Source organism: Mesoplodon mirus (assembly GCF_964341445.2).
Source record: "Mesoplodon mirus genome assembly, chromosome: 2".
Lineage (NCBI taxonomy): Eukaryota > Metazoa > Chordata > Mammalia > Artiodactyla > Ziphiidae > Mesoplodon > Mesoplodon mirus.
In genome coordinates this window covers 58879855-58892964 of record NC_138977.1, presented here as the reverse complement: position 1 = coordinate 58892964, position 13110 = coordinate 58879855, and the positions used below count along the sequence as shown (strand labels likewise).

The window sequence follows — 13110 nt, the reverse complement described above, 5'->3', positions numbered from 1 at the left end:
GTTAGTAATCTCGCGCCCAGGGTCACACAGCTGGTAAGTGGCAGAGCGCGATGCAATTGCTGGAGTCCGCCTTTGGAGCCTGGGTCCTTAATCCCCGAGCTCCCTGCAACGTCGGCAGGGAGGAAAGTGCTGGAAGGCAGCCCCAGCTGTAGTTAATGATTACCAGTGGGCGGCCCCTTCCCGGCTGCGCTCCCGCCCCGGGGCGGCCCGAGCACCGCCCCGCGCGAAAGCTTCCCAGTGCGCTCGGCGTCTCGCTCGTCTGCTCCGCCGCCACCAGCTGCTGCCCGCGTCCGCCCCCGGCATGGTGAGGGAGTGGGGGGATCACGCGCCGCCGCCGTCGGGGCGGCCGGGTTAGGAGGGGGAGCGCGGGAGGGGCGGAGGAGAGCCATGGGCCCGCGCTGGGTCCCCGCCCAGGCCAGAGGACGGCGCCGGGAGGTACGGGGCGGGGGGTCCCTCCGAGGCCTTCGCAGAGCAGCCGCGCGCCCGGCTGGGAGAGTCGGGGTCTCTGTCCCACCCCCGCCCCCGAGTGGTGCCCCCTTGGAAGCTGAAGCCGGGAGAGGGGCGGTGGCAGGTCCGGGTTACAGCTAGGCGGGAGCCCAGGCCAGAGCCCGCGCGGGGCCTCAGTGCCTCGGGTAGGGTTTAGAGACCTTTCTGGGCGGGGGTGGGGAGGGGCCGCATAGTGAGCTCAGGGCATAGTTCCCCTTGGTGGCGAGGTTCTGTCCTGTATTGGGGGCTGGGGTAGGGGCAGGGGGGCGGGGGATGCCGAGGAGGGGCGACTGACTTTGCGTGTGCCTCTGTCTGCCTGTTTACTGCCCTTCTCGCTTGCTCTTCTGCTAAGCCCTCTGTGCTGTCCCCCGACCTCAGAGCCGGCCCCTGGCTCCTAGTTTGAGGCCTATGCCCAGCAATGGGGACATGGTTCTTCAGGGTCACCCGCCCTCCAGGCTGAGCTTTCCTGGAAGGGAGTCTCAGGCCCTGTGCTCAGCTACGGAGGTGAAGGTGAGCCTGCGGAGAAGCTTCTAGACCCAGGAAGCTTTACTAAACAGCAGAAGTGTTAGGCCCCAAAGCGTTAGGAGAGGTCGGGACTGCGGTGCCACCTGGGAGGGCACTTTGAAGGCTACGGCTCAGATGGAGGGGAGGTGGTGGGTGAGCTGATGGTGAGGCCCAAAGCCGCAGGGCGTGGCTAATCAGTAACCCCTCTGCACACTCCCAGAGGCGCAGGCTGAGTCCAGCCAGGCCTGACCTGTGATTTACTAAGCAAACACCACCCTTGCCCCCTCTCTGATCCCAGATTTCAGAGGGACTTGTCAGTTCAGCCCCAGGCTGTGAAATGTAGGGGATTCCAGAAGACTCTAAAAAGGAGCCTCCTAGGAGCCCGCTAGTACCTGCGCACTCCTTTCAGAGCCAGAGAACTAAATGGTGGGTTCTGATGCCTTGGCTGCCATGTGGTCACCCGGTTGCCTGGATACACGGACCAGGCTTACCAGCCACTGAGACAGGGTCAGCTGCCTGGGGGTTGGGCGGTGATGCAGATCTCGAGGGCCCTCGCTGGCCTGCCAGAGCCCAGTAGAGGAGACAGAGCCAGCCAGATTGGTCCCGAGAGAAACCCCACTTTCAGGAGGGAGAAAACGGTTATCAGAGCCCTGAAATGTTTTTCCAGTTCTGCCCCAAACCTGAAGGCCTGTCATAAGCTTACTTGCCCCAGGAAGTCTCTTTTTAAAAATGCAGGTGATATTCCTTTAATAACAATGGAGTTTATTAAAATGTCTCCTGGCTCCTCTGGCTGATTCCTAAAGTGGAAGTTCTTGTGCCTTTATACCCATCAAGCCAGGGGAGATGAGTGCCCCAAGCCCACCTGGCTTCCAGTTTGCAGGCTGCCTCATAAAAGCTAAATTAACCTCCCTCGCATTTTCTTCCCAGACCTAACTGATTTAATTTAGCACTCTCACTTTCCTGCCTTGGGTAGTTCTACTTCAGGGGCCTCAATTCTGGGATCCCTTAAGCTCCTCCACCTGGATCTTCTTAGAGGCTCGAACTGACCTTTGCTTTCTTCTGTTCTCCAAGAGAGGGTTCCACTCAGGGCCTGAATTGTGCCAGTTTGGGCTGCCTCGAGGGCATTTTGCACAATAGGAAAATAGGCTGAGGCAATGGCGTTGCCATTTGCCCTTGGCCAAGTTACTTCTGCTTTGGGGACTGAGCTCTGCGGCTCCAGCTTCCCAAGCTGACAGAATAGAAAAGAAGGTGGAAACCTGAGAAATGTAGGCCTGGCAGCTGGGAACCAGAGGCTGCCTGGGAGCGTGGTGGGATACCCACTGGGAGGTAGTACCAGTAGTTGTTGACCGCGGTGTGGCTAGGGATCGCCTGGACCACGTTTTAAGTGCTGGTTCCTTTGCCCAGCCCCAGGGATGCAGACACATGGACCCACCTCGAGAAGGATTCCTGTGCTTTTGCTGACTGAGGGTGGGGGGGTGAGAGAAGAGAGGTCATTTCCCCTCTCTAGGCCTGTTTCCTCTTCAATACACAGCAGCAGTAGGGGCTTGATTTACTTTTGCTCCCCCATGAACAAAAGAGACCTGTTTTTTTTACAGAGGAGTGCCCTCTGTAAGGCTTTGGGGGCAGGGGTGGGGAAGGAGTGTTTCTCTGCCCCAGCGATTTGCATTACACCTCAGGACTCTCTGTTCTCTAAGAACCTATCAGTGCACCAGCCAGAGCCCCTCCTCCCAGTCTGTTGCTTTAAACCAGCTGCCCTTTGACTGTGCCACCAGAACTGCCAGTGGAGGCTGGCTAAATTTCCCCAAAGGTCCAGAGCCCTCTCTTTTGTCCTGTGAAAAAAAACGAATGTCCTTGGTCTTCTGTGTTTTCCCTCTCCTAGGCTGGCAAAGCACACAGGCTAAGTGCTGAGGAGAGGGACCAGCTGCTGCCAAACCTGCGGGCCGTGGGGTGGAACGAGCTGGAAGGCCGGGATGCCATCTTCAAGCAGTTCCATTTCAAAGACTTCAATCGGGTATGGCATCAGGGTGGGACAGAGTTTCCTGAGACTGGGGCTGATCGGGGTCACACTCCAGAACGTGTTCCTTCCCTTAAAGTTCTGTTAGCCAAGACTGTCAGATGCTCCGCTAATCCAGTTTACTTGGAAAGTGTCCTCCTTGGGGATTGGAGAGGGTGGAGATGGGTCTTGGGCTCTCCATACCTGGAACTTTTAGAAACGATCCTTAGAGAAGACAGTTCAAGTGGGAAGCAGATGCACATTTGAAGACATTTTAGTAGATGACCAAAAGATTGCCGAAGACTCAGAAGCTCTCTGGGGTTTCCACCTTGTTAGTGGTCCTGGTAACAAGACTTCCTACTGCAGAAGGACCACCTCAAACTGCAGCCTCAGAACCAGTGGCAGGGTGCTAGGCGGAATGCTGAAAGCTAGAAGGATCTCCTTGTAGGGAGCGAGGCAACCCTCCTGCGTCTGGGCCTTACACTGGCCATAAAAGAGGGCCCAGCAGTCCTCTCTTTCAGGACACTAACCTGAGTCTCACTTCATTAAACAGGCTTTTGGCTTCATGACAAGAGTGGCTCTTCAGGCTGAGAAGTTGGACCACCATCCTGAATGGTTTAACGTGTACAACAAGGTGAGTGATACATGCCTAGAACTCCAACTCATTCTGAAGGCCCCTTCCTTGGACTTACCTGTGGGCTCTCCTCACCCATAGGTCGACTGTCCGCTCCTGTTCCTTTCATCTCCTTCCTAGGATCGACATAAACACCCCTAGAAAGCATTCAGTCTCACTACAGATTAAAGAAAAGCAAATTGAAACACTAGTGAGACAACTAGTGGGTTAAATAGACATTAAGAAGGCAAATCCTAAAGAGGGAAAGGCTGTGGGAACCAGGCATATTCACTGTTAATAGCTCTAAAGGGCTGACATTTTCTGGAGATACGGAAGAATGAAAAAGTAATAAACTTGAGCTAAGAATACCCATGCACACCAAGGAGATCAGCCTGTCTGCTGAATGAAATGGAAACAGTCATTAAATGCATGTCATGAACCAAGAGCTATGCTGGGCTCTTTCTAAAAACATTAAGGCTGGAAGTGATGATCTGTAAATGGACAGTGTTTAGGAGTTGGTTTGGGGTCTTGTCTCTGACTTTTAGGTTGCTCTTGATATTTGGATCTTTGTTTTTTTATCCTACGCTGTGGTTACCAGTGTTTATGGAGGTGTAATAGAAGACAGTTTTGCACTGATGTTAAAGACTCATCAGGAAGGCAGCCCCCAGGAGAGGGGTTAGTGTCTGGTTACACTTCTTGGTGTGGCTGAGCCCAGGAGCTGGTGACTCTCTCCTGCTCTCAGGTGCAGTCGGTGGAATCAGCTGGCCCCGAATCTCTGGTTTTGTTTCAGGTCCACATCACCCTGAGCACTCATGAGTGTGCGGGCCTTTCAGAACGGGACATAAACCTGGCCAGCTTCATCGAGCAAGTAGCAGTGTCCATGACATAGACCCTGCCCTTCCTCTCTGAGTTCTTCAGGGGAAAGGGGGGACTGAACTGGGGATCCAGAGAGGGAAATGGGGAGCCCCGAGATGTTGGTGCAGTCAGAAGGGCCAAGTTAACCCCGCTACTTCCATTTAGGGGCAAGTCCTTGCCGTGGAAGGAGAGGCCAACATCACTGCCAAGACTTAGACCGTTTTTCCCCACACCACTCTCGTCCTCCTTGGGGCTCTGTGACATGTACATTGATTTGAATAAGTTCTTCCCTTTCTTTACAACTTCACAGCAACAGTAATGATTTTCTTTCCTGGCTGTGTCTTGCTCTCTTTCTGATTCATTTCTCAAGAAGCTGTGATAGAAGCTGTGTTTAAGATAAACAAAGTCTTGTCTTAGAAACCAGTAACCTAAAGCCATCCTCATCCTGTGTGACAGAAACCCATATGCTTTTATGCCTCAAATAAAAACACTGTTTCACTTGGCCTCAGGCTCTAGAATCTTCTTTTCCACAAGTCAATCCAAATCGGAGTCAACAAGCATTTAAAGCACCTACTCTGTGCAAGACAGAGTTCAGGCCACTAGGGGGAAAGGGGACCAGAGCACCCTGCCTTTTAAGCTCCTTACTGCCTCAGGGAAATAAGTAGAAAAATCGTTAACTATTACTAGGCAGCATGAATGAAGTTAACGCCAGATGCAAAGATAAGAACACAAAGTGATTCACAAGGGCGAATCAGAAGGCTTCATTTCAGTTCTGCCTCCAAGACCTGATTAGGATTCTGGAGGCAGAGGTGACTGAGGGAGCATCTTGAAAAGATAAAGGTTAGCTGGACATTTGTATGCATGGTGGGACCTACGACTAAATCTTCTTCCCGGCCTGCAGGATCCAACACAGGGAGATCTCTTTTTTTTTTTTTTTTTGAACTTGAAGCATAGTTCATTTGCCAATTTGCCATACTGTGTAAATTTCAGGTATAAATCAAGGTGATTTGGTTATATATATGTGTATGAGTACATATGTATACACACACACACATATATATATACAGAAGTATGTATATCTTTTTTATACTTCTCCATTAAAGGTTATTACAAAATATTGAAGATAGTTCACTGTGCTATACATATATCCCTGTTGTTTATGTATTTTATATATGGTAGTGTTTATCTGTTAATCACATACTCCTAATTTATCCCTACCCCACTTTACCCTTTGGTAATGATAAGTATGTTTTCTATTACTGTAAGTGTTTCTGTTTTCTAATAAGTTCATTTGTGCTATTTTTTATATTCCATATATAATATGATATTTGTATCTGTCTGATTTCAAGTAGTAAAGTAATCTCTAGGTCCATTCATGATGCTGCAAATGGCATTATTTAACTCTTTTTTATGGCTGAGTAATATTCCAGTGTGTGTGGTGTGTGGTGTGTGTGTGTGTATGTATGTATGTATGTGTATGTATCACATCTTCCTTATGCATACAGCTATCAATGGACATAAAGTTTCCTTCCAAGTTTTAGCTATTGTAAATAGTACTGCTTAAATATTGGGGTGCATGTATATTTTCAAATTAGAGTTTTCTCCAGCTATATGGCCAGGAGTGGGATTGCTGGATCATATGGTAACTCTATGTTTAGTTTTTTACGGAACCTCCATACTCTTCTCCATAGTGCCTGCACCAATTTATGTGCCCACCAAGAGGGTAGGAGGGTTCCTTTTTCTCCACACCCCCTCCTGCATTTATTATTTTTTTTTAAATTTATTTATTTAATTTATTTATTTTTGGCTGTGTTGGGTCTTCGTTGCTGTGCGTGGGCTGTCTCTAGTTGTGGCGAGTGAGGGATACTCTTCATTGCAGAGCCGGACTCTAGGAGCTTGAACTTCAGTAGTTGTGGCACATGGCATGTGGGATCTTCCCAGACCAGGGATCGAACCCATGTCCCCTGCATTGGCAGGAGGATTCTTAACCACTGCGCCACCAGGGAAATCCCTGCATTTATTATTTGTAGCCTTTTTGATGATGGCCACTCTGCCTGATTGTGAGGTGACAGCTCATTGGAGTTTTGACTTGCATTTCTCGAGTAATTAGTGATGTTGGCCATCTTTTCATGTGCCTATTGCCCACGTGTATGTCTCCTTTGGAGAAGTGTCTGTTGAGGTCTTCTGCCCATTTTTAAAATTGGGTTGTTTGTGGTTTTGGTATTGAGTGGTATGAGCTGTTGATATATTTTGGAAATGAAGCCCTTGTCGGTCACCCTGTTGCAGATATTTTCTCCCAGTTCGTAGGTTGTCTTTTGGTTTTGTTTATGGTTCCCTTTGCTGTGCAAAAGATGAGAAGTTTGATGAGGTCCTATTTGTGTAGTTTTGATTTTTTTTCCATTGCCTTGGGAGGCAGACCTTAGAAAACATTTCTAGGGTTTATGCTAGAGCATGTTTTACCTAAGGTTCTCTTCTAGGAGTTTGGTGGTGTCATGTCTTGCATTTAAGTTGTTAAGCCATTTTGAGTGTATGTTTGTGTGTGGAATGAGGGAGTCTTCCAACTTCATTGGTTTACGTGAGGCTGTCCAGCTTTCCCAATACCACTTGCTGAAGGGACTGTCTTTTCTCCATTGTATATTTTCGCCTCCTTTGTCAAAGACTAATCGACCGTTGGTGTGTGAGTTTATCTCTGGGCTCTCTATATTTTGTTCCCTTGATCCCTATGGCTGTGTTTGTGCCAGTACTATGCTGTTTTGGTTACTGTAACTTTGTAGTGTTGTCTGAAGTCTGGGCAGGTTATGGCTGCAGCTTTGTTCTTTTTCCTCAGGGTCGCTTTGGTAATTCTCTGTCTTTTATGGTTCCATGTACATTTTAGGATTATTTGTTTGAGTTCTGTGAGAAATGTCATGGGTAGTGTGGTAGGGATCACATGAAATCTGTAGTTTGCTTTGGGTAGTATGGCCATTTAAACGATACTAGTTCTTCCACTCCAGGAGTATTAGATAGCTGTCCACTTCTTTGAATCATTTTCAGTGGCCTTTATCAGTGTGTTGCAGTTGTCAGCATATAAGCCTCTCACCTCCTTGGTCAGGTTTATTCCTCTGTATTTTATTTTTTGATACAATTTTAAACGGGATTCTTTTGTTTACTTTCCCTTTCTGATATTTCACTGTTAGTGTGAAGAAATGCAACAGATTTCCATATGTCAGTCTTGTATTGTGCTACCTTGCTGAATTTGTTTATTAGCGCTCGTAGTTTTTGTGTGGGGTCTTTAGGGTTTCCTATGTGTAGTATCAGGTCATCTGCATACCAAGAGAATTGTACCTCTCTCCTTCCAATTTGGATACCTTTTATATCTTGTCTGAGTGTTGTGGTGAGGACTTGTGATACCATGTTGAATAAAAGCAGTGAGAGTGGGTGTCCTTGACTTGTTCCAGATTTTGGTGGGAAGGCCATCAGCTTGTCCTCATTGAGTATTATGTTGGCCGTGGGTTGGTCATGAATAGCTTTTACTATGTTGAGATGTGTTCCCTCCATACCCGCTCCGGTAAGAGTTTTTATGATGAATGTATGTTGAATTTTATGAAATGCTTTTCCTGCATCGATGGCGATGATTGTGTGGTTTTTGTCTTTTCTTTGGTTGATGTGCTGTGTTGTGCTGGTTGATTTGTGTATGTTGAACCCTCCTTGTGAGCTTGGAATGAATCCAACTTGATCGTGGTGTATGACCTATTTTTGTTTGTTTGTTTTGGGGTTTTTTTTTTTGATTGAAGTATGGTTAATTTACAATGTTGTGTTAGCTTCTGGTGTACAGCCAAGTGATTCAGTTAAACATTTATGTATCTCCATTCCTTGTCGTACTTCTTCCATTATCGTTCCTTATAAGATATTGAATAGAGTTCCCTGTGCTATACAGTAGGACCTTGTTGTTTATCTGTTTTATACATAGTAGTCTGTATCTGCTAATCCCAAACTCCTAATTTATCCCTCCTCCTCCCTTTCCCCTGGGGGAACCATGAGTTTGTGTTCTGTGTGTGTGTCTGTTTCTGGTTTGCAAATAAGTTCATCTGTGTCATATTTCAGATTCCACATATAAGTGGTACCATATGATATTTGTCTTTCTCTGTGTGATGTCGTATGATCATCTCTTCTGCAAATGGCATAATTTCTTTCTTTTTTATGGCTGAGTAGTATTTCATTGTGCATATATAGATATACATACACACATATCTATTTATACATATGTCCATATATATAGCACATCTTCTTTATGAATTCATCTGTTGATGGACATGTAGATAGCTTCTATGTCTTGACTATTGTAGATAGTGCTTCCATGAACATTGGGGTGTATGTATCTTTTTGATTTAGCATTTTCTCCAGCTATATGCCCAGGAGTGGTTTTGTTGGATCATATGGTAACTCTGTTTTTAGTTTTTTTTAATTAATTTTTATTGGAGTATAGTTTCTTTACAATGTTGTGTTTCTACTGGACAGCAAAATGAATCACTATACACATACATATATGTGTATACACACACACACACACACACGCATCTATTTTGGATTTCGTTCCCCTTTAGGTCACCACAGTGCAATGAGTAGATTTTGCTGTGCTATACAGTAGGTTCTCATTAGTTATCTTTTATACGTAGTAGCAGTAGTGTATATATGTCAATCTTAATCTCCCGATTCATCCCACTCCCCCTTTCCCCCTTGGTATCCTTACGTTTGAACTCTATGTCTTTGTCTCTATTTCTGGTTTGCAAATACGATCATCTATACCATTTTCCTAGATTCCACATATATGCGTCAATGTATGATATGTGTTTTTCTCTTTCTGCATTTCTTCAGTCTGTATAACAGTCTCTAGGTCCATCCACATCTCTACAAATGACCCAGTTTCATTCCTTTTATGGCTGAGTAATATTCCATTGTATATATGTGCCACATCTTCTTTATCCATTCTTCTGTTGATGGACGTTTAGGTTGCCACCATGTCCTGGCTATTGTAAATAGTGCTACAGTCAGCATTGGGGTCCATGTATCTTTTTGAATTATGCTTTTCTCTGGGTGTGTGCCCAGTAGTGGGATTGCTGGGTCATATGGTAGTTCTCTCTTTAGTTTTTTTTTTTTTTTTTTTTTTTTTGCGGTACGCGGGCCTCTCACTGTTGTGGCCTCTCCCGTTGCGGAGCACAGGCTCCGGACGCGCAGGCTCAGTGGCCATGGCTCACGGGCCCAGCCGCTTCGCGGCATGTGGGATCTTCCCGCACTGGGGCACGAACCCGTGTCCCCTACATCGGCAGGCGGACTCTCAACCACTGCGCCACCAGGGAAGCCCTCTCTTTAGTTTTTTAAGGAACCTCCATACTGTTCTCCACAGTGGCTGTATCAATTTACATTCCCACCAATAGTGCAAAAGGGTTCCCTTTTCTCCACACCCTCTCCTCGTTTCTTGTTTGTAGATTTTTTTGATGACGGCCATTCTGACCAATGTGAGGTGATACCTCATTGTAGTTTTGATTTGCATTTTTCTCATAATTAGTGATGAGCATGTTTTCATGTGTTTGTTGCCCATCTGTATGTCATCTTTGGAGAAATGGATATTTAGGTCTTCTGCCCATTTTTGCATTGGGCTGTTTGTTTTTTTGATATTGAGCTGCATGAGCTGTTTTTATATTTTGGAGATTAATCCTTTGTCAGTTGCTTCATTTGCAAATATTTTCTCCCATTCTGAGCATTGTCTTTTCATCTTGTTTATGATTTCCTTTGCTGTGCAAACGCTTTTAAATTTAATTAGGTCCCATTTGTTTACTTTTGTTTTTATCTTCATTACTCTAGGAGGTGGGTCAAAAAAGATCTTGCTGCGATTTACATCAAGGAGTGTTCCACCTGTTGTTTGTTTGTTTGTTTGTTTTAATTTACTTATTTTTGGCTGTGTTGGGTCTTCGTTTCTGTGCCAGGGCTTTCTCTAGTTGTGGCAAGTGGGGGCCACTCTTCATCGCGGTGCGCGGGCCTCTCACTATCGCGGCCTCTCTTGTTGTGGAGCACAGGCTCCAGACGCGCAGGCTTAGTAGTTGTGGCTCACGGGCCTAGTTGCTCTGTGGCATGTGGGATCTTCCCAGACCAGAGCTCGATCCCGTGTCCCCTGCATTGGCAGGCAGATTCTCAACCACTGCGCCACCAGGGAAGCCCCCGCCTGTTTTTTCCTCTAAGACTTTTATAGTGTCTGGCCTTACAGTTAGGTCTTTAATCCATTTTGAGTTTATATTTGTGTATGGTGTTAGGGAGTGTTCTAATTTCATTCTTTTATATGTAGCTGTCCAGTTTTCCCAGAACCACTTATTGAAGAGATTGTCCTTTCTCCATTGTATATTCTTGCCTCCTTTGTTGTAGATTAATTGACCATAAGTGTGTAATTAATTGACATTAATTGATTGTTTCTGGCCTTTCTATCCTGTTCCATTGATCTGTATTACTGTTTTTGTGCCAGTACCATACTGTCTTGATTACTGTAGCTTTGTAGTAGAGTCTGAAGTCAGTCTGAAATCAGTCAATATAGCCTAATTCCTCCAGCTCCTTTATTCTTTCTCAAGATTGCTTTGGCTATTCGGGGTCTTTTGTGTTTCCATACAAATTGTAAAATTTTTTGTTCTAGTGAAAAATGCCATTGGTAATTTGATAGGGATTGCATTGAATCTGTAGATTGCTTTGGGTAGTACAGTCATTTTCACAATATTCTTTCAATCCAAAAACATGGTATATCTCTCCATCTGTTTGTGTCATGTTTGATTTCTTTCATCAGTATTTTATAGTTTTCTGCATACAGGTCTTTCACCTCCTTAGGTAGATTTATTCCTAGGTATTTTATTCTTTCTGATGCAGTGGTTAATGGGATTGTTTCTTGAATTTCTGATTTTTCATTGTTAGTGTATAGGAACCTAACAGATTCCTGTGTATTAATTTTGTATCCTGCAACTTTACTAAATTCATTGATTAGCTCTAATAGTTTTCTGGTAGCATCTTTAGGATTTTCTATGTTTAGTATCATGCCATCTGATTGATTTGCATATGTTGTACCATCCTTCTGAGCCTGGGATGAATCCACCTTTACCTTGGTCTGTGGTCTTTCTAATGTGTTGCTGGATTTGTTTTGCTAATATTCTGTTGAGGATTTTTACATGTATATTCATTAGAGATATTGGCCTATAATTTTCTTTTTGCTCGTGTCTTTGTCTTTTTTTTTTTATATCAGGGTGGTGGTCACTTCACCGAATGATTTTGGGAGTGTTATGTCCTCTTCAGTCTTTTGTAAGAGTTTCAGATGGATTGGTATAAGTTCTTTGTATGTTTGGTGTAATTTCCCAGTGAAGACATCTTGTATTGCTCTTTTGTTCATAGTAAGCTTTTTTTATTAGATATTAATTTCACTTCTAGTGATCTGTGTATTTAAATTATATATTTCTTACCGATTGAATTGTGATGGACAGTAATTTTCTACAAACTTTTCCATTTCTTCTAGGTTGTGCAGTTTGTTGGGATATAATTGTTCACAGTACTGTGTTATGGTTGTTTGTATTTCTGCAGTTATCAGTTATTATTTCTCCTGTTTCTTTTTTTTAAACATCTTTATTAGAGTAAAATTGCTTTACAATGATGTGTTAGTTTCTGTTTTATAAAAAAGTGAATCAGCTATACATATATATATATATGTAATATATATATATCCCCATATCTCCTCCCTCTTGGGTCTCCATCCCACCCTCCCAATCCCACCCCTCTAGGTGGACAAAAAGCACCAAACTGATCTCCCTGTGCTATGCGGCTGCTTCCTACTAGCTATCTTTTTTACATTTGGTAGTGTATGTAAGTCCATGCCACTCTCTCACTTCTTCCCAGCTTACCCTTCCCCCTCCCCATGTCCTCAAGTCCATTCTCTACATCTGCATCTTTATTCCTGTCCTGCCCCTAGGTTCTTCAGAACGGTTTTTTTTGTGTGTTTTTTTGTTTTCTTTGGATTCCACATATATGTGTTAGCATACAGTATTTGCTTTTCTCTTTCTGACTTTCTTCACTCTGTATGACAGACTCAAGGTCCATCCACCTCACTACAAATAACTCAATTTCATTTCTTTTTATGGCTGAGTAATATTCCATTGTATATATGTGCCACATCTTCTTTATCCACTCAATTGTCAGTGGACACTTAGGTTGCTTCCATGTCCTGGCTATTGTAAATAGAGCTACAGTGAACATTGTGGTACATGACTCTTTTTTTTTTTTTTTTTTTTGCGGTATGCGGGCCTCTCACTGTTGTGGCCTCCCCCGTTGCGGAGCACAGGCTCCGGATCGCAGGCCCAGCGGCCATGGCTCACGGGCCCAGCCGCTCCGCGGCATATGGGATCCTCCCAGACCGGGGCACGAACCCGTATCCCCTGCATCGGCAGGCGGACTCTCAACCACTGCGCCACCAGGGAGGCCCCATGACTCTTTTTGAATTATGGTTTTCTCAAGGTATATGCCCAGAAGTGGGATTGCTGGGTCGTATGGTAGTTCTGTTTTTAGTTTTTTAAGGAACCTCCATACTGTTCTTCATAGTGGCTGTATCAATTTACATTCCCACCAACAGTGCAAGAGGGTTCCCTTTCCTCCACACCCT

At 45.1% G+C, this 13110-nt stretch overlaps 1 protein-coding gene across 2 annotated transcripts; it reads left to right on the top strand.

Annotated features, from left to right (window-relative positions):
- The first annotated feature begins 212 nt into the window (after positions 1–212).
- Positions 213–5231, top strand: PCBD1 (pterin-4 alpha-carbinolamine dehydratase 1). Of its 2 annotated transcripts, none has more exons than XM_082610771.1 (4): positions 213–304; positions 2870–3001; positions 3537–3617; positions 4387–5228. In XM_082610771.1, the coding sequence occupies exons 1-4, from the start codon at positions 302–304 to the stop codon at positions 4483–4485; spliced, it is 315 nt and encodes a 104-aa protein (XP_082466897.1). In that variant the 5' UTR covers positions 213–301; the 3' UTR covers positions 4486–5228. The 2 variants fall into 2 exon arrangements, with proteins under 2 accessions (XP_082466897.1, XP_082466896.1); XM_082610770.1 differs by lacking the exon at positions 213–304 and adding an exon at positions 354–435 and having other exon boundaries at positions 4387–5231.
- The last annotated feature ends 7879 nt before the right edge of the window (positions 5232–13110 follow it).